The 22,629-nt window shown below is 40.7% G+C and overlaps 1 protein-coding gene across 6 annotated transcripts in view; it reads left to right on the top strand.

Annotated features, from left to right (window-relative positions):
• Positions 1 to 22,629, top strand: part of CTNND2 (catenin delta 2) — a 662,416-nt gene that overhangs the window by 498,514 nt on the left and 141,273 nt on the right. For all 6 annotated transcript variants that reach the window (XM_069853473.1, XM_069853478.1, XM_069853475.1 and 3 more), the window contains one exon: positions 10,463 to 10,676. In XM_069853473.1, coding sequence (XP_069709574.1) covers positions 10,463 to 10,676 — 214 coding nt within the window. The remainder of the gene's footprint in view (positions 1 to 10,462; positions 10,677 to 22,629) is intronic.

The following is a 22,629-nucleotide window of genomic DNA, read 5'->3' as shown; positions in this document are numbered from 1 at the left end:
AGCAATTTTAGAACATGGTTTTGAGTCTCTTCCTGTTCAGAACATGTTTTTCAGTCTCTGTTAACCCCAAACATAGATCCCAAGATCTAAAGAGGTCACTTAAACACAGGGAAAAACAAATGTATACTTGGTAACAGAAATAGGATATCTACTCCTAGAAGAAATGCTTCTCAGTACTGACCCCGTGCTGTGCAGCCTCATATGTGCACATCTATTCTTCCAAATGCCTACCTGATTTCTATGGACACAGGAAAGAGATCCTCTTCCTTCTCCACACGTGGTAGTTTAGCACACAGAGAGCAATCCTTATTTAACTTAAAGTGGAACACTGTATATATACGAGTGGTTAAATATATTTAGGTTATGCCTCTTCACAGGTTTATGTTGCCTTTGTGTCTGATCTAACAAGTATTTAATGACAGTTCTACAAAACCATTTGTAAATGGGACCTACATCCAAACCCTGCTTTAGATTCCTTAAACAAATTAAACTTCAGAGCTAATGCAGCAATTTACATAGCATTCCACTCTATTTTAAGCTAAAATTGCTCAGCACTTTTTTAAACTCATAGCAAATTACTTTGCTAATGAAACTAAATTACCCTATGATGTTACAGGTAAATTTGTCTGTGATAAATCTCACATGCATTTGCAGTGTACAAATTTTATACTATCTACCTGCTGTTCTGTAGGCGTGTCAGAAGAAATAGTGGAGAGGAATTAAAATTTGAACAAGTACATTTATTTTAAAAGACATATTTTGCTAAATATTATTCACATATTCTGTTTTGATAATTATTTACGTTTTTCCCTTTATATGCATTTTAAGGTTCAGGAATTTATTCTGTGAAATTAGCTAGCAATGAGGTTGCCCATCTCCAAAACCCTTTTCAAAAAAATACAGTGGTTTTTTTTTTTTCCTCTTAGACAAAAGTCATTTTAATAATGTAAAATAGGTAGAGATAAGTAACAGGGAGGCCTTATGAAGAGGATTTGGAATTGCAGTTAAAAAAAATCTAGAAACGTAATAATTTTATGAATATTGTGTATAACAAGTCAGCGAGGTCAACTTGCCATGCTGGTTACAGCCTCTAGGACTTCGCTGGAGTGTCCTGGTCTCTGTGGGTGCACTGGTCAGCTCAAATGGTGAGCATGAGAGGAGCAGGGTTTAAAAAGGATTTGCCTTTTTATTCTGCTCACTTGTAGCTTCTCCTTCCTGCACCTGTGGAACAGAATTGCTTGGAACCCATTTGCATGCAAAATGACAAGCCCTTATTCTGTTAGTTAGAAAATCAACATCTAAGAACATTAAAACCAATTATTACTAAAAATTTTCAGAAGCAGACTTAAACTAAATTGCCCCTTTAATTTGGAGTTTATTGAACATATACCATCACCTGTGCTAGCAGTGATTTATTTTTTGGTTCCTTTCTATATGTAACACAATGGCATTAAAAAAAATTCCCTGTGTTTAAACACTTGTATTTTGATATTGAAACATGCTTTCTTAATAATGGAAATGTCACAGAATAAGTGGTGGATGATGCAGCGTGTTATGTCAATTAAGCTGGCAATTAATATTTACAGAGTCTGAAAAGATTTGATTGTTGTAAGATTTCCTTCTCCTCCTCCGGATAAAGAGTTATTCAGAAGTGATTATTAAGAGAAATGTGGACAGTAAGCATTTAACACTGAATTAATCTTCAAATTAGGACTGTGGAGCTCTTAGTAGTGGAATGCTTGATGTCTTACTGGGAAGAGGAGATTGTGTTATTTTAGAAACATACTTTATCGCTCTGTCAGTCTCTAACAATTTTTGTCGCCTATTCTTAATCCTCTTCTGTTTCCATTATATTTTACTTTGTAAATCAAAGTAGTCAGAAGAGGATGCTCCAGTTATACCTAATGGCAAAGTCTGAACAATATCTCAGATACCCACTTGCTGAGTGTAAGTAGAAGAAAGGAGTTTTGTTTTTTATCACAAGAATATTTTTAGGTTGCGTTAGAATACTTCATTACCTAACGGTCTTTGGCTAAACAGTTTAAAACTTGAAGCTTTAATTTTCATCCTTTATGTATCTCTAGCTCTGATTTTCAAAGCCTTCCAAGGGTTGGAAGAGGCAATTTCCATTATGCAGTGATTGAAAGAGGGGTGTTTGCTTCTCTTCTTCACTGCTGCGAGGAATAGAACAATTTTTATTTCAAAACAGAGTTCAAAACTGTAGTAATAGTTAAAACAGCTTACATCTGTTTGCTTTGACTTTGCTTCTGCTGTTTTAGAGCTATAAACAACAGCCAGATTCTAGGGCTAGTTTTCTGATATCTTGGTATGAAGAAAGATCGCTCACATATATTTTGTTCACATTTGAGAAGTTGTCCGTTCTTATAAATGTGAGAAAATCATACTTTCATTTGTAAGTTAAAGCATGAATTCTGCTCAGTCTGACAGTCCTGGTTATCCTCACTTCTTGGGTAAACATTCCCCATCCCCAAGGAAGCAAGCCAGCCGAATTTTCACATCCAGTTCTTAGACTTTAAACGGAGACCCTGGAGGAACAGCACGGCTTCTGTGCTGAATCACTGACAGGTAGCATGTTTTGTCAATTAAGGTCATGGGCTGAAATGCTGTTATGCTTACATCTGACAATAATTCAGTTTCAAGTTGTGTTATGATTTGTGCAAGCTTTGGCATACATTTGTCATGAAAAGTAAAAGGCAGAGTAAGAAGGCTGCAGTGTTTCCTACAATATTTACTTTTTTTTTTTTTTTTACTGAGAGGTCCCGTGTTGATAAATTGTCTGTTTTTCAATACTTTTTATGGCACAAGAAGTATCCTTTGACTAGAGTAGTCTCGAATAAATTTTATATTTAAACAAAGGTTATATTTAATAAAAAGCAGGGAGAAGATACCAAAATTGTAGATCCAGACATCTTTTCCAAAGGGAGCCATATATCCCTGGGGAGAACTCTCTGGATTTCTTCTTAATGGGGCTCTATATTTGATCCACTGACTCCAACATATCTTTTGTACAACGGCAGTGCTTGAATGCTGCAGGAACCACCCGCTCCCATCTGTGGGATTAGTGTCGGTAACCTTCAGAGTGATGGCAACCAAACTCTGCTGCTTGGAAATGGAGCAGAACGTGTTTTGGCATTGCATCAGAAGGTGGGCACTTCTCCTTTAGACTAGCCAGCTGGTGATTTCTGTTGTTCTATATCCTTCAGTAAACTTGATATAGGCAGAACATTCCACCCAGTTAAAATTTCAAGCATATTGTTGCATGTGCTAACCTAAATTACTTATCTATAAAACCAATACAATAAATAAATGAGAAATTTATCAGATACAGATCACCTTAGAACTAAAAGCATCCATATTTTTTTGTCAGGTATATACGTTAAAGAAACTTAGGTCACACAACAGACCAATGCAAACATGAGAACAGTGGCTGCACAGGCATGACATGCACACAAAGCAGCACTTAAGCAAACATGAACAACAATGGTCTTTACTCTCCAGCTGATCAGGCTTAAAGCTTGATGTGAGGACTCATCTCACACACACAAAGATACAAAGATGTCCTTCTGGTAGTTGACTGAGACCTTTGATCTGCCTAGTAGCAGATCCTCAAACCTTGGTGTCACTGATATCTGTCCTCTAGATATACAGTGTCTCTGATACCTCTTTCCAAGATCTCCTGTCCTGCTCATCAGCTACTCCAGCTTGAGGTACATTAGCATTGCACCAACTGTCGTCATCCAGGAAAATTTTTAGGAATTAATCGCAGAATCATAGAATCATAGAATAACCAGGTTGGAAGAGACCCACCGGATCATCGAGTCCAGCCATTCCTATCAAACACTAAACCATGCCCCTTAGCAACCTCATCCACCCATGCCTTAAACACCTCCAGGGAAGGTGACTCAACCACCTCCCTGGGCAGCCTGTTCCGGTGCCCAATGACCCTTTCTGTGAAGAATTTTTTCCTAATGTCCAGCCTAAACCTCCCCTGGCAGAGCTTGAGGCCATTTCCTCTCGTCTTGTCCCCTGTCACTTAGGAGAAGAGGCCAGCACCCTCCTCTCTACAACCTCCTTTCAGGTAGTTATAGAGAGCAATGAGGTCTCCCCTCAGCCTCCTCTTCTCCAGGCTAAACAATCCCAGCTCTCTCAGCTGCTCCTCGTAAGACTTGTTCTCCAGCCCCCTCACCAGCTTTGTTGCTCTTCTCTGGACTCGCTCCAGAGCCTCAACATCCTTCTTGTGGTGAGGGGCCCAGAACTGAACACAGTACTCGAGGAGTGGTCTCACCAGTGCCGAGTACAGAGGGAGAATAACCTCCCTGGACCTGCTGGTCACACCATTTCTGATACAAGCCAAGATGCCATTGGCCTTCTTGGCCACCTGGGCACACTGCTGGCTCATGTTCAGTCGGCTGTCAACCAACACCCCCACGTCCCTCTCCTCCAGACAGCTTTCTAGACAGACTTCTCCTAGTCTGTAGCACTGCATAGGGTTGATGTGCCCCAAGTGCAGGACCCGGCATTTGGCCTTGTTAAACCTCATGCCATTGGACTCAGCCCAGCGGTCCAGCCTGTTCAGATCCCTTTGGAGAACTTCACTACCCTCCAGCAGATCAACACTTCCACGCAGCTTAGTGTCATCCGCAAACTTGCTAAGGGTGCACTCGATGCCTTCATCCAGGTCATTGATAAAGACATTGAACAGGGCTGGACCCAGCACTGAGCCCTGGGGAACCCCACTTGTCACTGGCCTCCAGCTGGATTTCACACCATTTCCCACCACTCTCTGGGCCCGGCCATCCAACCAGTTTTCCACCCAGGAGAGTGTGCGCCTGTCCAGGCCAGAGGGTGACAGTTTCTCAAGCAGAATGCTGTGAGGAACTGTGTCAAAGGCTTTACTGAAGTCCAGGAAGATACATCCACGGCCTTTCCCTCGTCCAGTAGCCGAGTCACTTTGTCATAGAAGGCGATCAGGTTAGTTTGGCAAGATCTGCCGTTTGTGAACCTGTGTTGACTGGGCCTGATCACCCGGTTCTCTTGCATGTGCTTCATGATAGCACTCTAGCTAATACAGACTGCAACGGTCAGGCACAGGGTTTGACCAGACAAACATAGTGAAGTCAAACTTATTATACATGACTAGCCCCTTTCATCACACCCTTCTCTCTATGTTTTCATGTCGTTCCTCCCTTGTGCATTTGGATGTCTCCCTTTGCCTACCTTTGCCTTTCTATTGAATGTTCCATAAATGTTGCACATTGCTGCAATCCCGTGAAAGCATCCCATAAGTATGCTTCTTACCGTAAGACCTGTGATAACCTTATCATTCCTTCCTTCCCCTCCTCCCACTTTGCTACTTAACAAAACTCTGGTTGGACCTTTCCAAGCCTTTGATCAGTTCCTTCAGCTACCTATCAATGAGCGACCTCGCAGACCTAGTCTTTGGTATTGCCTCTTGTTCTATACAGTTTCTGTATGGTTTATTACTTTTGCTGTCTCATCTGTTTATGTGCTGGACAGCCATTGACCAGATATCCTCACAAAACAGCTGCCCTTACATTCCAGGTATTTATATATATCTTTCTCATTCTACATTTCTTTCTACATGTATATCCAATCTCTTGTATCAAATTAGAAAAGCCAGCTGTCAAGTAATTCATATGCTAAAATCGTAATCAAGTTTATCTGTATTGTTTCAGACATATCATCAATGTGTTATTGACTTGTTTTACCGATGCAAATGCTTCAGACTGGTCACGTGTAACGCCTGGTAGATAACAGTCCACTGTCGTGGAAAATTTGTTGTGGTGAACACACTCTGAACTAATCTTGGGTCCTTGACCATTGAAGCCAAATTCATTGAATCAAAGATCAGCCTTGAAAATGATTAATTGCGTTTCTCAAAAGTTCATGGTATGACACATCCAAGCTGTCCATATTAGGACATGGATTACACCTTCACTGCATTCAGCACTGATCTGAACCCCATCTCGAGTCCAAATTCACTTTATATCTGCATAGTGTGGATACAAATATGTTCTCAGATGCTGTGCAAGATCAAACTTCATATGATGCCAGAGGAGAAGATTGGTATCATGCTGATGTAAGTGCACCGTTATCATTCTGGCACCTTTTCCTTTCCTATCTGTGTTGTGGCATCATGAGACCTGACGAGAGCAAGTCCTTCTGACCAGCAAGTAGACTGTAACAGCAGTGATGTAAGGCCTTTATAACAAACATATGATTCATCAGAGGCAAGAGGCTCTGTACTTTTGTCCATGGAAATTTTATCATGACAAAATTCATATAGTCTTTGTTCTTGTATTTTGTACTTTGATCAGCACAGGTTTATACTAAATTGTTACTAAGAAAGCTCGGCACAGTGAATCCAGGTTCATGCATGCTGGGATTCCCAGTCAGATAGAATTTGCTGTACTCTGCATAGTGCCACGTGTGAAAGAACACAGACTGATGTACTTGTTTGGCAACCAGCTGACAGCATCTTTCAAAGACATACACAAAATATTTTTGTTGACAAAAAAAAAATGAAGGAACATTCAGAAATCAATGGTGTCCATGGATTAGAAGAGTCATGAGAAACACCGCTACACAAATTCACCCAGCATCTTTAATACTTATAGTCTGAGCCTTTTCTTTTATTATTTTGAGAAGAGGCAGAGTAAAACAGGGAAAACATTTTGAAGACAGGAAGAATAAACTTCATGATGTGACTGGGTAAACTCAATTGCACTGCAGAGTTGAAGGTCTTTCTTTTGACTTCAGAACAGGCTACTCTGAGATTGAACTGTGTGAGAACAAAGTTGGTCTATGTCTCCTTACGGCTTGATACTATGGTAATTATTTCATTGTAGCAGGCAAGCAGACTCTGGTGTATCTTTTTTTTTTTCTTCTAGATGTGGCAAGGCAGCAGCCACTGATGTGTCACTAAATATTAGATTAAGAAATGATGTCTTCATGTAAAGTCAAGAGAGAGACAGAAGTGTCTACTGAGAGTCCTTTGGGGAAGTGGGATTTAATGCTTCATTGGTACAAACTGCTGCTTATCCCGGTATTTTTGTCAAAGGCATTTGGCAGTAGCACTGCCGAACTCCCTGGAGCCATGGTAACATATCTTGGCTGAGATCTGCCCCAAGAGACTCACTAGGTCAGAATTGTCCTCCAGGCTGCAGCTCTAACTCCATAAAGGACTTGAACAAATAATTTCATTTCCTTTGCCTCGGTTTCCATAAAAGAAAATAAATACTGATAACATTCATCACTGTCTCACAATTTGTCAGGCATAGTTAAATCTGCTGGAGAATGTAGTATTAGACAGCTATATAAATGCATGATGGAAAGAGGAAGATGGGGTGAGACTTCTGGTGAGTAATGGGCTGTTGGAAAAACAAAGCAACACGGTAATCCAGGTAAAGAACACCATTAGAAACTGAGCTCCCAGTTGTGAAAAATCAGCTTCATCTCTTCCTGCATGACACAGCTACTTTGCCAAATAACTGAGCCTGGAAATCCAAAGAAAGTTTGCAAAATAAATCTTGTCTTTCCCATGTAAGAATAGGTTCATTTTTCAGCAGAATTTAAGGAGATTTGTCAACTTAGGTAAAGTGTTATGTGACATCTGTTTCATTTCTGTTGTAATACCCCTGTTTTTTCCTGACAGAGATGAGTTTTAGATGAATATTTAATATCCTTGCTTTTAAAAAAGTATCTTTGAATCAGTTCAGTCTGCTGCTGACTTTGGGTTCCTGGGGGGGAGAAACTGCATGAGCTGAATACTAGTGTGCTGTCGGATACCCTGACTGAAAAGGGAAGGTACAGCTCAAGAATACCAGCTGAACATGGCAGAACCATACATTTTTCCTTATAAAGTAGCTCAAGATAGCAAGACCTGTCACGTGAGAGTGTCCACTAGAGAAACTGTGAAGGAGCCTGAGATGACACTTGGAGAGGGAGAATGAGGAAAGTAGCAACAGGCACAGCATGCCTCTGAACAAAGGCAGAGGCTTTGAGTCTTCAGATGAATTATAGTATATGGAATGATTTTTTGCTACAAAGTTAATTTTCTCATTCACAATCTTTTTTTACCAGTGAAGCAATTAAAATATTCATTCAGCATATTGTGCTTTAAAAGTGTAAAACCCAAAGATCACCAGGCATGTTTTCATTCTGCTGTTCCCGATATTGCTCATCATATCAGAACAACTCCTGGTATTTTTTAACTGCGTTCTTTTTTCCATCTGATCTTGTTTCTTTTCAAAGGTTGAAGTGTGAAGCTCAGTGGTTGATCCATCTTTTGTAGGACTGATGCATAAATTTTTGTTCCTGTTCTGTTTCAATAATTTCCTCTATTTTGTCTATAGGTGGCTCCTCATATAGTATGCTTGCGTTTGAGAATCTTATTAGTAGAGTAATTGAACATATTTTAATCTGAATATTAGATGGCAGTGGATTGTAAAAAGAAGCAACCAATGAACCTCACTGCTCACCACTCCCAGATAAACTTGATATATTTTTTTTCCTGGCTTAGAAAGGAGCAAATTATGTCATTGCAAGTCATCCAGTCGGCATGGGCAAAGTTTTGATCAGTGAGATGTATTGCATCATCTGTATTTCTAAATACAACTGGTTTCTCAATCTAAATTTAATCTGGTTTCTAAATCAAAAGATGTCACGGTTCCTCTGAGCAGCAGAAGCATGGGCTCTCAAAAAGAGTAATGAACTTTTCCACCTGAAGTCGATGTATTAAACGTATGTCCATTCACATTCCCACACTCTCCATCTAGCGCCAGCTTCTGTATATTGCTCATAAAGTTGGACTTAATATACTGATATGATGCCTGCTTAGTTTATCTTTAAGTTCTATCACTTTGGCATTTAGTCCAAAGGTGTGTTGTAACTGTATACATATTCTAACAATTTAATATTGTAACATCTCAGTTAATACAAGTTTTAACTATAGAACTGTTCTATTACTGGATCTTGAGGTTATTACAAAAAAAAGAAATGTGCCAGATAAGCCAGCAGAAGAGAGAGAGAACTTCTATTCATGAGTAATTTTGTGTAGCTCAATTTTGGAAGCTCAAAGGCTGATAATTTTTCAGTCTTTATTTGGAGTGAAACTTGTAGTAGGTTCACAAAATGTTGTACATCAGTTGTACTGAAATATTTGGAATTTAGTAGATAAAGCATGAATTTCTAATTAATTTTAGTGTGCTTCATTTAACCATTTCCTACTCCCAACCCTCTACCATGTAGAGAGCCCCAGGAAGGCATAGACATGCAAGAACAACTTCACAAAGCTTTCAGAACTTTTCATCATAAACTTTGATTCTAAAATTCATGTCTCACCTTTCCCTGCAGTTTTGAAAACACTCTTTAGCCATATCTCTTTTAATATTTTAGAGAAAATATTACTAGAGGTGGTAAAATGGCCAGCTGAAGTGCCTGGCTACTTTGAGCCTTAGCCAACAAGACACATGGAGAAACATTTGGACAGAGATGCCTATATAACTTACTTGAAGCTAAAGGGTTGTACTCCTTGGATGTTAATTATAAATGAGAGTAGTTTCTTAAAATTATATCCAAGACTAATTACTGTTTGAGAAGCAAATAGTGCCACAGAACAATAAGGATGGATTTGTGGCAAGTGGATTTTATAATAAATATTTCATGGTATTCCTGACCCTCTTGATCATTTGCCTCAAACATTTTTGGGCTTTTTCTAGAATGGTATTTTGTATAAAGTCATATGTTAGAATTTTATTTTGTAGGACACTTTAGGAATGAATAACCCTTCTGTTCCTGCATCACTTCAGGGTCACTCTCAATCATAATAGAATGAGCATTCCATGATTTATCCATCATCCTTGTCTTTATGTTTGTGCAGAATTCCTCATTTTCCTTTCATCTTCGCTTTACCGAGTTTTGTTGGTATTATGTCCTCTTGGAGACTACAGTAGCTGCTCACATTCCAAGTAATTAAGTAATTAAATATGAAAGGAAAGGACTCCTAAAAACTGTATTGCATTAAATGCTTTGGGTTTTTTTTTTTATTTGCCATAGTCTTGTGGTTTTTCCCCTAGCTTGTGATGCGTTACACTCCAAAGCAGATGATGTTTCTCCAGTGCAGGAGAAACCCTTGCCAAGGCAAACCTTGCTGAACCTTGAGAAATCTTGCTGAGACAACACACTTGACTAACTTTTGGCGACTTTTACAGAGGTTCAGGTTTATCATTATACAGTTACGTTGCGACTGGAAAAATAGTATGAGAAATCAAAGGAATGTTGCATAGCTGCTTTGCAGGGCTTCCAGCATACCTTTGCTGGATCATAGTCTGCATAAATCACTGCTTAAGTACATTGAGTAATATATATAAAGCTGGTGTTCATTCACTAATTTTATGATTATTGCTTTGGCCTGTTTCAGATAAGAAGACAAGGTGGAATACAATTACTAGTGGACCTATTGGACCATCGGATGACAGAAGTCCACCGTAGTGCCTGTGGAGCTTTGAGAAACTTGGTATATGGGAAGGCAAATGATGACAACAAAATTGCTCTGAAAAACTGTGGTGGTATCCCAGCATTAGTACGGTTACTCCGCAAGACAACAGATTTGGAAATCAGAGAACTGGTCACAGGTTTGAGTCTCTCGATACTTTTTCTTCTAACTCTATGTACGTGCTACGAGCACACTTCTGTTCTGAATGCCTCCTACTCCATCAGTAACTCTTTATTTTATTACCATCTTCTTTACAGTAACAAAACCCTTTCAGGCCCTTTGGATATAAGTAATTTGTGAATAACTCTATTCAGTATTATACAGACAATTTACAGATGCAGGCATGGTTTATGCTTATACTTGTGGGTATGTTTGTTCTTGGGTAGCCATGAATGGCCTTTGCGGGAGGTTTTCTTAGTCCACAGATACGTTGTGATGGGAATCCTCTGCTCCCTTCTGTCTGGTGTAGGCTGCACATGCCAAAGTCGGATTTTACTGAACTTCCTTAGAAGCTGTTATTCATTTCTTTTATATCTGATGTAGTGAGATGGAGGATTTGTTATCGTTCTTTTTTACTTTTCTTGTGATACTGATATGAAAATGGAAAAGCATGTTGGAGAGACATCATCTATTTTCTGACATTTGTTAGCATGCTGTGTGATGTGGTTTAGACAGCATACAGGTAGTGGTGCAGTCTATTTCTTCTCCTGATATAGTAGGATCCAATCTTTTTAGGATAGCTTGGATGTTTTACGTTGTGAAATTCAAGGTGGGGTTTTGGGTTTTTTTTTCAGAAATGTAGTCAAACAGCACTGGCCTGAAATATTTGGAGACTTTTCCTCTGGGCCCCTAAGCTCTTCTGTTTGAAATATTAAGCAGAATCTAGATGGGTTGTTTGACTTTTCACTTTGTGTTTTCATTCTGTTTGATTGTTAACATAAATGTGGTGGTTAATTTTATGCTACAAATAAAAAATCCTAAGATCTTTTCATTATCCTATTTTATAATGCCTGTATTTCCATTATGATTTTCCTATAAAAATATGTGAGAAAAGCTCTCGTTTCTGTCATAGAACCATCAGAGTATGCACTGTCATCTGTGCTTCTGCAGAAATTACTTAACTTTGTGGATCAGGCCTCATTCAGGATACAACTGATAAGATTATCGTCCTGTAGTCAACTCCAGGTTCCTTTCTGGAGGGTATCTGAATAAAGTGCATGGTGTTTATTAAATGTAGTTTTTTATATTTAGTTTTGTTCCTTAGTTACAACACCTATTGCCTCATACTTGTGAGGTGGGATTAATAGGGCAGAGATACTGGGTTACACAAGCTCAGATGATGCCTCCTGCAGAGTGGCAGAATTACTGACAGATCTAATAAAATGTAACCACCGCTTCGGATTCAACATGCCTGTTGGTCTCTTAGTTCTGCTGTCCGTGTCTTGGCTCCAGGGAACGTTCTGCCTATTTATTCTGAGTTGTAAGTGGCAAACTGCTAATGAACATCAGCAGTACACCTCAGCAGTCACAGTGGCACTTCCCATACGGGAAGTGCAGACTGAACACATAATGTCACTAGGTCAGTTGAAGAAAAGATGCTAGGCTACAGTTTCCATTCCCTGCATTGCACAGTATGTCCTTAAATTTTCCTGAATTCCTGCAGAAAGAAAGGATATGTGCTCCAGCATGCCCTCAAACGTAGCACTGAGAAGAGTGGATGCTGACCATCAATGGTAGGCAGAGCAAGAAGAGGGAGCAGAGCAAGATGGTAACCATGATGGAATCAAAGTTAGTGGTATTTGAAGATTTTATTCCTGGGCCTGGTTTTCTATTGGCTTTTTTTGTTTTAATAGCCAGTGCATTCCAAAAAACCACTGCTTGCCCTGGCTGGGTTTTGTGCCTTTCAGAATGACAGCCAGTGGCCCCTGCTTTGAAAATGCAAACCTGGAAGTGGTAGTGTTCTACAAAGCTCCTTTCCAAAGCAACACTCATAGGTGCACCTCTCATTTTGCATCTCTTGGGAATCAGGCTAGAGTCGTGCATCTAAACCTGTTCTCTTGCTTTTTTTTGTACAGTGTTGTAGTGTGACAGCTGTCCCAGTAGTGAAAAATAATCCGGCTTGGTCATGAGCACAAGGTAAACTGAAAGAAGTTCTGCCTGCTTCCCGTCAGCCTTCCTCAGTTGAAGTGGCAGGAAAATAATTGCTTCAGTAGTGCCACCATAGCCTGAAGGAAGTACAGAGAAAATAATATCAAATAGGTGTTTTAGAAGTAAACATAATACCTTGAGCCTTTCCATCTCATGTTGCTCATGTTGGGAGTGCAGTGATAGGATAAAGGATAACAATTTTCAGCTGAAAGAGGGGATATTTAGATTAGATATTAGGAAGATATTTTTTACTGTGAGGTTGGTGAAGCACTGGAACAGGTTGCCCAGAGACGTTGTGAATGCCGCATCCCTGGAGGTGTTCAAGGCCAGGCTGGGTGAGGCTTTGAGCAACCTGGTCTAGTGGAAGGTGTCCGTGCCCATGGCAGAGGGGTTGGAACTTAATGATCTTTAGGGTCCCTTCCATCCCAAACCATTCTTTGATTCTATGTTCATTGTGCATTCTGTCTACCTATAATCTGTTCTTGTTTGCTACTTTTAGAGAGGACACAAAATCACAAAATTCTTGTCTTGGAAGTTCTATGGGCTCTGCACCTACCCCTTCTTTCCCCCCTCCCCCCACCCCCGCAAAATGATCCTGCAGCATTTGTCTTCAGAATACTTCTCTTAGGTAGGGCTGTGTCATTATCTCAGTTATACAGATGGGAAACTGAGCCTATCAAATCTAAATGACCTGTCCAGAAATCTGGCAAGACTAAGGCGTGAATCACTCAGAGTAGGCACTTAGCTGCGAGGTAAGAAATATGGGCAGAAGTTGGTTTTGGCAGCTCAATTTGTCTGAACAGTAGCGAAGCATTCATTGCCTTTCGCAAGTACCATGAAGCACATGCCCACCAAAGCAAAAGTTATGATGTTCGTTCCTTCCTCAGACATGTGTATTTTCTTCCCTCTTGTTGCTTCTCTTTAAGGTGATTATAATTTCAGTTTCTAGTTATCTCAAGACTCCTTCTGGAAGGGTATTTAAACCTGCAGACCAGCTTTCTATCCCAGTAGCTCCTTGCTTGTCAGGATTGCCTTTGGTGTGCTTGTGGCTTTTCCTCTTTTCCAGAGATATATTACTTCTGCCATAATCTCTCCAAAACAAAGTTTTTCCACTTCTTCCTTTATCTCATCTTTCTCCTGCTTGGCAGCATAGGACTCAGGCTAATATTGGAAAACCTTATCATGGTCAGATTTTTGGATTGGGCAGATATAATCTTAAGATGATACAGCTTCCAGGCATTCTGACACGGAGCAAATATTCTTGGTGCTGGCTTACATGTAGAAGCCATGAGGGAAGTTTGCTGCATGGCTACTATGCAGTTGACAGCCGACTGAACATGAGCCAGCAGTGTGCCCAGGTGGCCAAGAAGTATTGAAAGATTTCTGTTCCAGAAGCACTTCCATAGTCACTGTTTTTGACAAGAAGACCTGGATAAACTGAAGTGTACCATTGAATATATGCAGAAATTAAATCCTCTCATAGAAATAAAGATTTAAGTACAGCCTACAGCCTCTCATAATATCCAGAGACAAAGAGAACTTGAATTAGAGTATCTTGTTACACATAGGTCTGTGAATGAAGAGAAGTCTGTATAAGCTGCGTGTACTGTACTTAATTTTGCGATCTTTTCACCCCAGCGCTGTGCTACTGTTTTCCACAGTATCTCCTATTAACGGGAAAATCTAAAAGCCTTCTATTTTAAAATAATTAAATGTTAACATTTTCCTAATAAATATAAATAGACAAGAACAGAGTACAGAATTAGCACAGATCCTGCAGATGGTAGAAAAAAATGTTTTCACTTGTTAGTAGTGGCAGTGAGTTGCTGATTTGTGACTCCCTTGCCTTTCCCAAGTAAAAGTTAATTATGAACACTTCCACAAAATTAAATTTTAGCATTCTATCTATTTTGTTTACTATCACGAAAAAAATTATGTAGCGCGAAAATGTAAAGTTTTAGCAAAGATAACACAGGAATCCCATTGATGCCTTTCTGAGAAGGTGAGATTGAGCAGCTGTGGCTAGATTCAACCTATGCTGGCTCCTTGTTCCATCATCTCCATCTGATAACTGGGTACCTGTCTCAGACAAAATGATTTAAACTGCTGTTCTCATTTTGGCAAACAAAATCCATCACAACTAGAAGCATAGTATTTTCCTATGAACAATGAGCTAACTGAATCAAAACCAAGTCCATTTACAGAGGCCTCTTATATGACTGTATTGTCCATTTTCAAACTGTATATACCACATTTGACTGAAAGGTAAAAGTGAATGATCCACTTTTGGAAAGCACATTATGGTAAAGAAGTATAGCTATAAATAATGACAAGGGAAATTGCTTTTTTTCTGTGCTGGCAGCCAGCCTGCTGCTTCTTGTGGTTGACATTAAGATGTCAGAGATTTGACTATTGTCTGCTGAAAATATATGAATTATGAAAATTATCACATGTACAAAAAAATAATTAAAAAGCATAAACTACCTAACACTCTACATATATACTATGTGTAGGTAGGTAGAGATAGACATAGACTCTGTATATTTCATTCACATTTTTATTAACTCTATCAAAAGCCATATATTACATTCCTACAAAAATTATAAGGCCTTATGTACATAGTGTTAGATTCAAAGAAGCACTAGTTGTCCAGGTGGATTTGACCCATGGTCAGGTTGCACTGATTGGTCACATTCCAGTATTCATTAATGTTGTCTTTGATTTCAGCTGTGGCCAGTTTATTTTTTGGCTTGATTGGTCCTCAGTCGTCACTCCATGTTGTGCAACATTATTATGTAGCTGGTTTACATTTCTGTTATGGTTTTAGTAGATGCCACATGTTTATAATGAGATATCTGTAACCTTATTGATATTCTGACAGTGTTACTGAAAGCAATTATATATTGTACTCCTTTTATCTATCTGGTTTTAGGTAACCACTGCAGTTTAAACTTCCTTTTGATTGCATACTGCTTATTAGAATGAGCATAAATTGCTGGCAGGTTGGTCAAGACACTCCAGAAGGTCCCCTTTGAGCCTTGCATGTGTCTTTGCTAATCAGTGTCTTTGCAAGTTAGCAAGCCTGCAGTGATGTGTAAAGCAAATTTAAGGCAGTATTCTATTTAAATGGACCTTTTGGGTTACATCAGTGGAAGATTTATTTAGATTTGGTTTGGGTTTTTTACGTAATTCTGAGAAGAAATTTTAGCTGCCCAGCGCAATGGGAGCTCTTCTGTTGGGAGTTCTTAAAGTCAAAATCACATGCCTGAAATTGTTTCCTGTCTGTGATGTTATTTTCTAATTGGACTTTGTAAGGTATTACACTTGTGAATTTTGTGTAGTAGATCGCATTTGACAATATTACATCAAAGGGCTGGCTGTTTAGTACTTAGGATACTGCAGCTGTTAATCAATTTAATAATTTTCTGCAGAAGGGCAGAAGTGCCCTTGAGATTAGCTTAGTTACTGGAGTGTGTAAACACAGATGTGGAATTTTATTGTGATATAAACTTTTCATTTAGAGGTGGCATCTATTTGCCTTATTGTACTTGGAAATTTGATTTCAAATGAATAAAGGCTGTTTTATCCCACTTTGAGGTGACTTTACCACAGACTTAAGTAAAAATGAATAAAGCTCTTCCATGAGTTGCATTCTTATGGTATTTCACCTTGATGTAGTTCTTAAAATCTCTATTACATCTCCCTTTTTTTGCAGGTTGGTGTTCAGTGTTGTTCCAGTGTTGATCATATTGAATTTCCTATTTCTTAATTGTATTCAAATTTTGCAACGAAGCAAAGTGCACCAAGTGTCTGAGTACATTGTTCAAATACATCTTGGATCCTGTCAGGCTTGGCGCCATGACTACTTCCCTGGGGAGCTTGTTCCAGTGCTTCACCGCCCTCTGAGTGAAGAACCTGTTCCTAATATCCAACCTAAACCTCCCCTGGCACATCTTCCTGCTATTCCCTCAGGTCCTATCATTGGTCACCAGCGAGATCAGCACCTGCTCTTCCTTTTTCCCTTGTGAGGAGGCACTGAACTGCTATGAGATCCCCCCTCAGTCTCCTCCAGACTGAACAGACCAAGTGATTTCAGTCACTCCTTATACAACTTCCCCTCTAAACCCTTCACCAACTTTGTGGCCCTCCTCTGGACACTCTCCAGTAGCTTGATATCCTCTTCATAGTGCGGCACCCAAAACTGCACACAATACTCGAGGTGGGGCTACACCAGGGCAGAGTAGAGCAGGACAATCGCCTCCCTCGACTGGCCGTGGTTGATCCTCTTGGCTGCCAGGGCACAATGCTGGCTCATTTTCAACGTGCTGTCAGCCAAAACTCCCAGATCCCTTTCCACAGGGCTGCTCCCCACCCTCTCACTTCCCAGTCTGTATATATGGTGGGGTACAAACTCTTCAGGCAGGATAGGAAGGGTAGGAGAGGAGGCGGGGTAGCCCTCTTTGTAAGGGAGGACTTGGACATCATTGAGATTGATTGTGGCGATGAGGAGATTGAGTGCCTGTGAGTTAAAATCAGAGGAGCCCACCAAAAGGTAGATTTTGTGATGGGAGTCTGCTACAGACCACCCAGCCAAGGAGAAGCAGCTGATGAGCTCTTCTATAAAAGCTGGGGTTAATCTCTAGATCAATGCCTCTCATTCTTGTGGGAGACTTCAATCTTCCCGATATCTGCTGGAAGTACAATAGAGCAGAAAGGAAGCAGTCTAGGAGGTTCCTGGAGAGTGTGGAAGACAACTTCCTTGCACAGCTGGTGAATGAACCAACAAGGGAGGGTGCCCTCCTGGACCTGCTGTTCGTGAACAGAGAAGGCCTTGTAGGGGATGTGGCAGTAGAAGGACACCTAGGACAAAGCGACCATGAGATGATAGGGTTTTCTGTTCTAGGTGAAGCGAAAAGGGTGGTTAGTAGGACAGTAGCATTAAATTTCCAGAGGGCAGACTTTGAACTCTTCAGAAGGCTGGTTGGCAAAGTCTCATGGGAGACAGTACTTAAGGGCAAGGGAGCCCATGAGGGCTGGGAGCTCCTCAAAAAGGAAATCCTAGCAGCTCAGGAGAAAGCCATCCCCATGTTCCAGAAAAAAAGCCGGCAGGGAAAAAAACAGCTTGGTTGAACAGTGAGATCATGAGTGATATCAAAAAGAAGAGAAATGTTTATGGGCTCTGGAAGAGGGGACAGGCCTCTTGGGTGGACTACAGGAGGGAAGTGAGACTGTGTGGAGAAAAAATCAGAAGGGCTAAGGCTTAACTAGAAATAAGATTGGCAAAGTCTGTGAAAGGTAACAAAAGAATCTTTCTATAAATATATAAATAATAAAAGGAGGACTAGGGAGACCATACAGTCCCTATTGGATGAAGAAGGAACAACAGTGACAGGGGATGAGGAAAAGGCTGAGGCACTTACTGCCTTCTTTGCCTCAGTCTTTAATTGTAAAGAAAGTTGTTCCGTCTGTGTACAAACCCAGGAGTTAGAGGAGCAAAATGAGGCTCCCATGATCCAAGAGGAGGTGGTCAGAGCCTTGCTAGCCTGACTAGACACCCACAGGTCTATGGGGCCGGATGGGATTCATCCAAGAGTATTGAAGGAGCTGGTGAATGTGCTGGCCAAACCCCTTTCCATCATCTTCCAACAGTCCTGGAAGACTGGGGAAGTCCCACTGGACTGGAGGCTGGCTGATGTTGTGCCCATCTACAAGAAGGGCCGCAGGGAGGACCCAGGAAACTACAGGCCTGTCAGTCTGACCTCAGTGCCAGGGAAAGTCATGGAGCAGGTGATCTTGAGTGCTATCATGAAGCACATGCAAGAGAACCGGGTGATCAGGCCCAGTCAACATGGGTTCACAAAAGGCAGGTCTTGACAAACTAACCTGATCGCCTTCTATGACAAAGTGACTCGGCTACTGGATGAGGGAAAGGCCGTGGATGTATCTTCCTGGACTTCAGTAAAGCCTTTGACACAGTTTCTCACAGCATTCTGCTTGAGAAACTGTCAGCCTCTGGCCTGGACAGGCACACACTCTCCTGGGTGGAAAACTGGTTGGGTGGCCGGGCCCAGAGAGTGGTGGGAAATGGTGTGAAATCCAGCTGGAGGCCAGTGACAAGTGGCGTTCCCCTGGGCTCAGTGTTGAGTCCAGCCCTGTTCAATGTCTTTCTCAATGACCTGGATGAAGGCATCGAGTGCACCCTTAGCAAGTTTGCGGATGATACTAAGCTGGGTGGAAGTGTCGATCTGCTGGAGGGTAGGGAGGCTCTGCAAAGGGATCTGAACAGGCTGGACTGCTGGGCAGAGTCCAATGGCATGAGGTTTAACAAGGCCAAATGCCGGGTCCTGCACTTGGGGCACAACAACCCTATGCAGTGCTACAGACTAGGAGAAGTCTGTCTAGAAAGCTGCCTGGAGGAGAGGGACGTGGGGGTGTTGGTTGACAGCCGACTGAACATGAGCCAGCAGTGTGCCCAGGTGGCCAAGAAGGCCAATGGCATCTTGGCTTGTATCAGAAACGGCGTGACCAGCAGGTCCAGGGAGGTTATTCTCCCTCTGTACTCGGCACTGGTGAGACCGCTCCTCGAATCCTGTGTTCAGAGCTGGGATTGTTTAGCCTGGAGAAGAGGAGGCTGAGGGGAGACCTCATTGCTCTCTACAACTACCTGAAAGGAGGTTGTAGAGAGGAGGGTGCTGGCCTCTTCTCCCAAGTGACGGGGGACAGGACAAGAGGGGATGGCCTCAAGCTCCGCCAGGGGAGATTTAGGCTGAACATTAGGAAAAATTTCTTACAGAAAGGGTCATTGGGCACTGGAACAGGCTACCCAGGGAGGTGGTTGAGTCACCTTCCCTGGAGGTGTTTAAAGCATGAGTGGACGAGGTGCTAAGGGGCATGGTTTAGTGTTTGATAGGAATGGTTGGACTCGATGATCCAGTGGGTCTCTTCCAACCTGGTTATTCTATGATTATATGATTATATGTATCCAGGGTTGCCACGTCCCAGGTGCAAGATCCGACACTTGCCTTTGTTAAGCTTCACGTGGTTGGCGATTGCCCAACTCTCCAATTTTCTAGATCCCTCTGCAGGGCCTCTTTGCCCTCAAGAGTGTCAGCTGCTCCCCCCAGTTTCATGTTGTCAGTGAACTTGGTTAGTAACTGTCTTTAAGTCTTGCATTCAGGTCATTTATGAAGGTATTAAAGAGTACTGGTCCTAAGATGGATCCCTGTGGAACCCCCCAGGTGACTGGTCACCAGCCTGATGTAACCCCATTCACTATGACCCCTTGAGCCCAACCCATCAGCCAATAGTTCACCCACTGCATTATGTGTTAATCCACTCCCTGTAATAACTTAAAATATGGTAATTTATCCATTCTCTTTAATAACTTTAAAATTTTTACCCTGTCCTAACTTTTTTGAATTCCCTGTAGTAACTTTAAACATGTTCTTTGAGGAACTTTCCAAGCACAGAGACAGATGACTTAGAGATTTTAAGCTTAATTATTTTTTAAATTATAGATTTACGATAATATTCACAATGTTCAAATCTACTTGCTTAGCACTAAACTTCGCTTGTATGTTTTAAATGCTTTTCATTCAAATGGGAGATTTAGAGGGTACTAGCTCTAATAAAACTTTCCTACTCTTTCTTTAAAAGGATTTAATTGCAAGTACAATATCCTACCACAACCAATTTTAAAAGTTGATTAAATCTTTCATACTGATTTACTTCTAATTAAGTGTTTTAAATGACAGTTGTTTTCAGCATTAATAAAATTATTTTTGTGTTGTTCATATCTGTTTACTCTGGATCAAAGCCAGTGGCTGAATATATTAAATATTACACTTTCGTCAGAATTTCTTGTAGTACAAAATCCTTTTCACTTCCTAAAGGTTATATAATCATTTGACTCCCTCCCATTCCTTGAGATGCTTTTACTCCAGGTGTTCTTAAACCTCTGCCCTGTGTTCTGTGAGCCAGCGAGAATTTCATATAAATTGCCAAACTCCATCAAATTTTCTGCAAGTCTCAGATTGCAGTTAAAAACATGCATTTCATCTCGCAGCTCAGACTTTGCATAGAATAGTTTATGGTTCCTTGCTGTTACGCTTAAAATCTTGTCATGGGGAAAAAGGGAAACCAAGGATTTACTGAACAGAGAAAAACTGCTGCTTTGATAAAATTAGGTTTATGCCACACCATTATGCAAAGCTAAGCAAAAGCAAAGCAAATGAAGCCACCTGGTTGGCACAAGCAGTGGCTAGAGTTAATCAAGCTGAAGATCCCAAGACAGTTTTAAGCAACTTGGCTTCAGAGGTCTCCCCAATGTAGTACAAACCCTCTGTCCTTTTATTAGCAATCGCATTGGTGTCATTAGTGGGTTACAGGGCTACTCTGCTTTTCCACCCCAGTAATCAGTTACTTTAAGATTTTACAGAGACTCATCAGAAATTGCTATTGCGTCATCATAATTTAAAAAAACAAAACAAACAAACAAAAAAAACCCACAACAAAACAGTAAATATCTGTTTGTGCTTCTCCAGACTAATCAGCTGACCTTTCACAGGCAGTGGATGTGCCATAGCAAGGCACAGCTGTGTATGGGGGAACTCCATGGTACTTTACAGTACAATTCTACACTCTGGAAAAGTTAAATTATAGATTTTAGCGTCACCTACAGAAAACATAGTCATGATTTCTAGAAATATGGAATTGATTTCCAAACAAATTCAGAGCAGGAATTAATTGGCATTTTGTAAAGTTCCTCTATGAATCCGTTTTGAAGTCACTTACTGAGACATCAAATCTTCATAGCCATTTTCCTTACAGACGAGGAGAGTAAAATGCTGTATAGCTTACACCTGTAAGTTTTTGGGAAACTGATTTCCAACTCATAGGCTACAACATCTCCAAGAAATTTCAGAGCCATTCAAAGCACTTCCTATCTATGGCTCATATTTAACTGCAGATCCAAAAGTAATCTAATAAATTGTGGTGCTGTCTTATCAAATAACAAGTTATGCAAACAATATTGACAGTTCAACTGAATCATTTTACACATGATCTATTAAAATTTACTGTCTAATTATAAAACAATCTTTGCCCCCTTTCTCAATATGCTGTTACTATTTTGTCTCTGAAAATGGGAAACCCCACTGACAGGATTTGTTGTGTTCATGAAGAGTCATTCTCGCCTTTTTAATGAATTATCAGATTAACTACTTCACCCCCTGGTGCTCTTGGTTAAATAAGGAGAGATTTTAGAACTTAACGCTTTCTAAAATCTTCTGCCCTGCTTTCTTAGCAGCATGCTGGAGCACTGATTTGTTGTGTAAGGTGTAACATTCAAAGTATTGTTATAGGTAAAAGGGAACAGTGATAAAACAGCAACACAAAACCTTCTGCAGGTTGGCAGTGCATGTTTCCCCTGGTGGTGAATATGGTGGAGGGCCAGAAGAAGTCACTGAGGTGCAGAGATTTCAGCTAGGAGCACAGCAATACTCCTGAGAGAGGAGTCCCTCTCTGTTCTCCATTAGGGGTCTGCTTGAGGATGGTTTTGTCAATTTTCCCATCGCAGCCGACCTCCTTCTCTCTGTTTCCCAGGTAAATTCCCATTCACTTGTCCTAAATTTACCATTCCTAGCACAAGGTGGTCCTTTTTTGCTCTCCTTTTCTATCTGACAGTGAGATCACTCCCATGTATGAACCATGTCAAATTCCAAGTCTAACTGGCAAATTACTGTTTCTTCCTTGAAGAATCAGTGAGATGCATCTTCTTTGGAAAATTCATTCAAGTAATTTGCTTGTTCATAGACTGCAGAAATTATTTTTGGGGTTTTGTTTGTTTTTTTTTTTTACTTTGGTCAAATCTAAGTTTAAAAGGAAATACCAAACGAGGCAATCTGGAGTGGTAAATAGAGAACATCTGTTGGAGCATATGGCCT

Source organism: Phaenicophaeus curvirostris, chromosome 3 (assembly GCF_032191515.1).
Source record: "Phaenicophaeus curvirostris isolate KB17595 chromosome 3, BPBGC_Pcur_1.0, whole genome shotgun sequence".
Lineage (NCBI taxonomy): Eukaryota > Metazoa > Chordata > Aves > Cuculiformes > Cuculidae > Phaenicophaeus > Phaenicophaeus curvirostris.
This window is presented reverse-complemented; position numbering and strand designations above follow the sequence as displayed.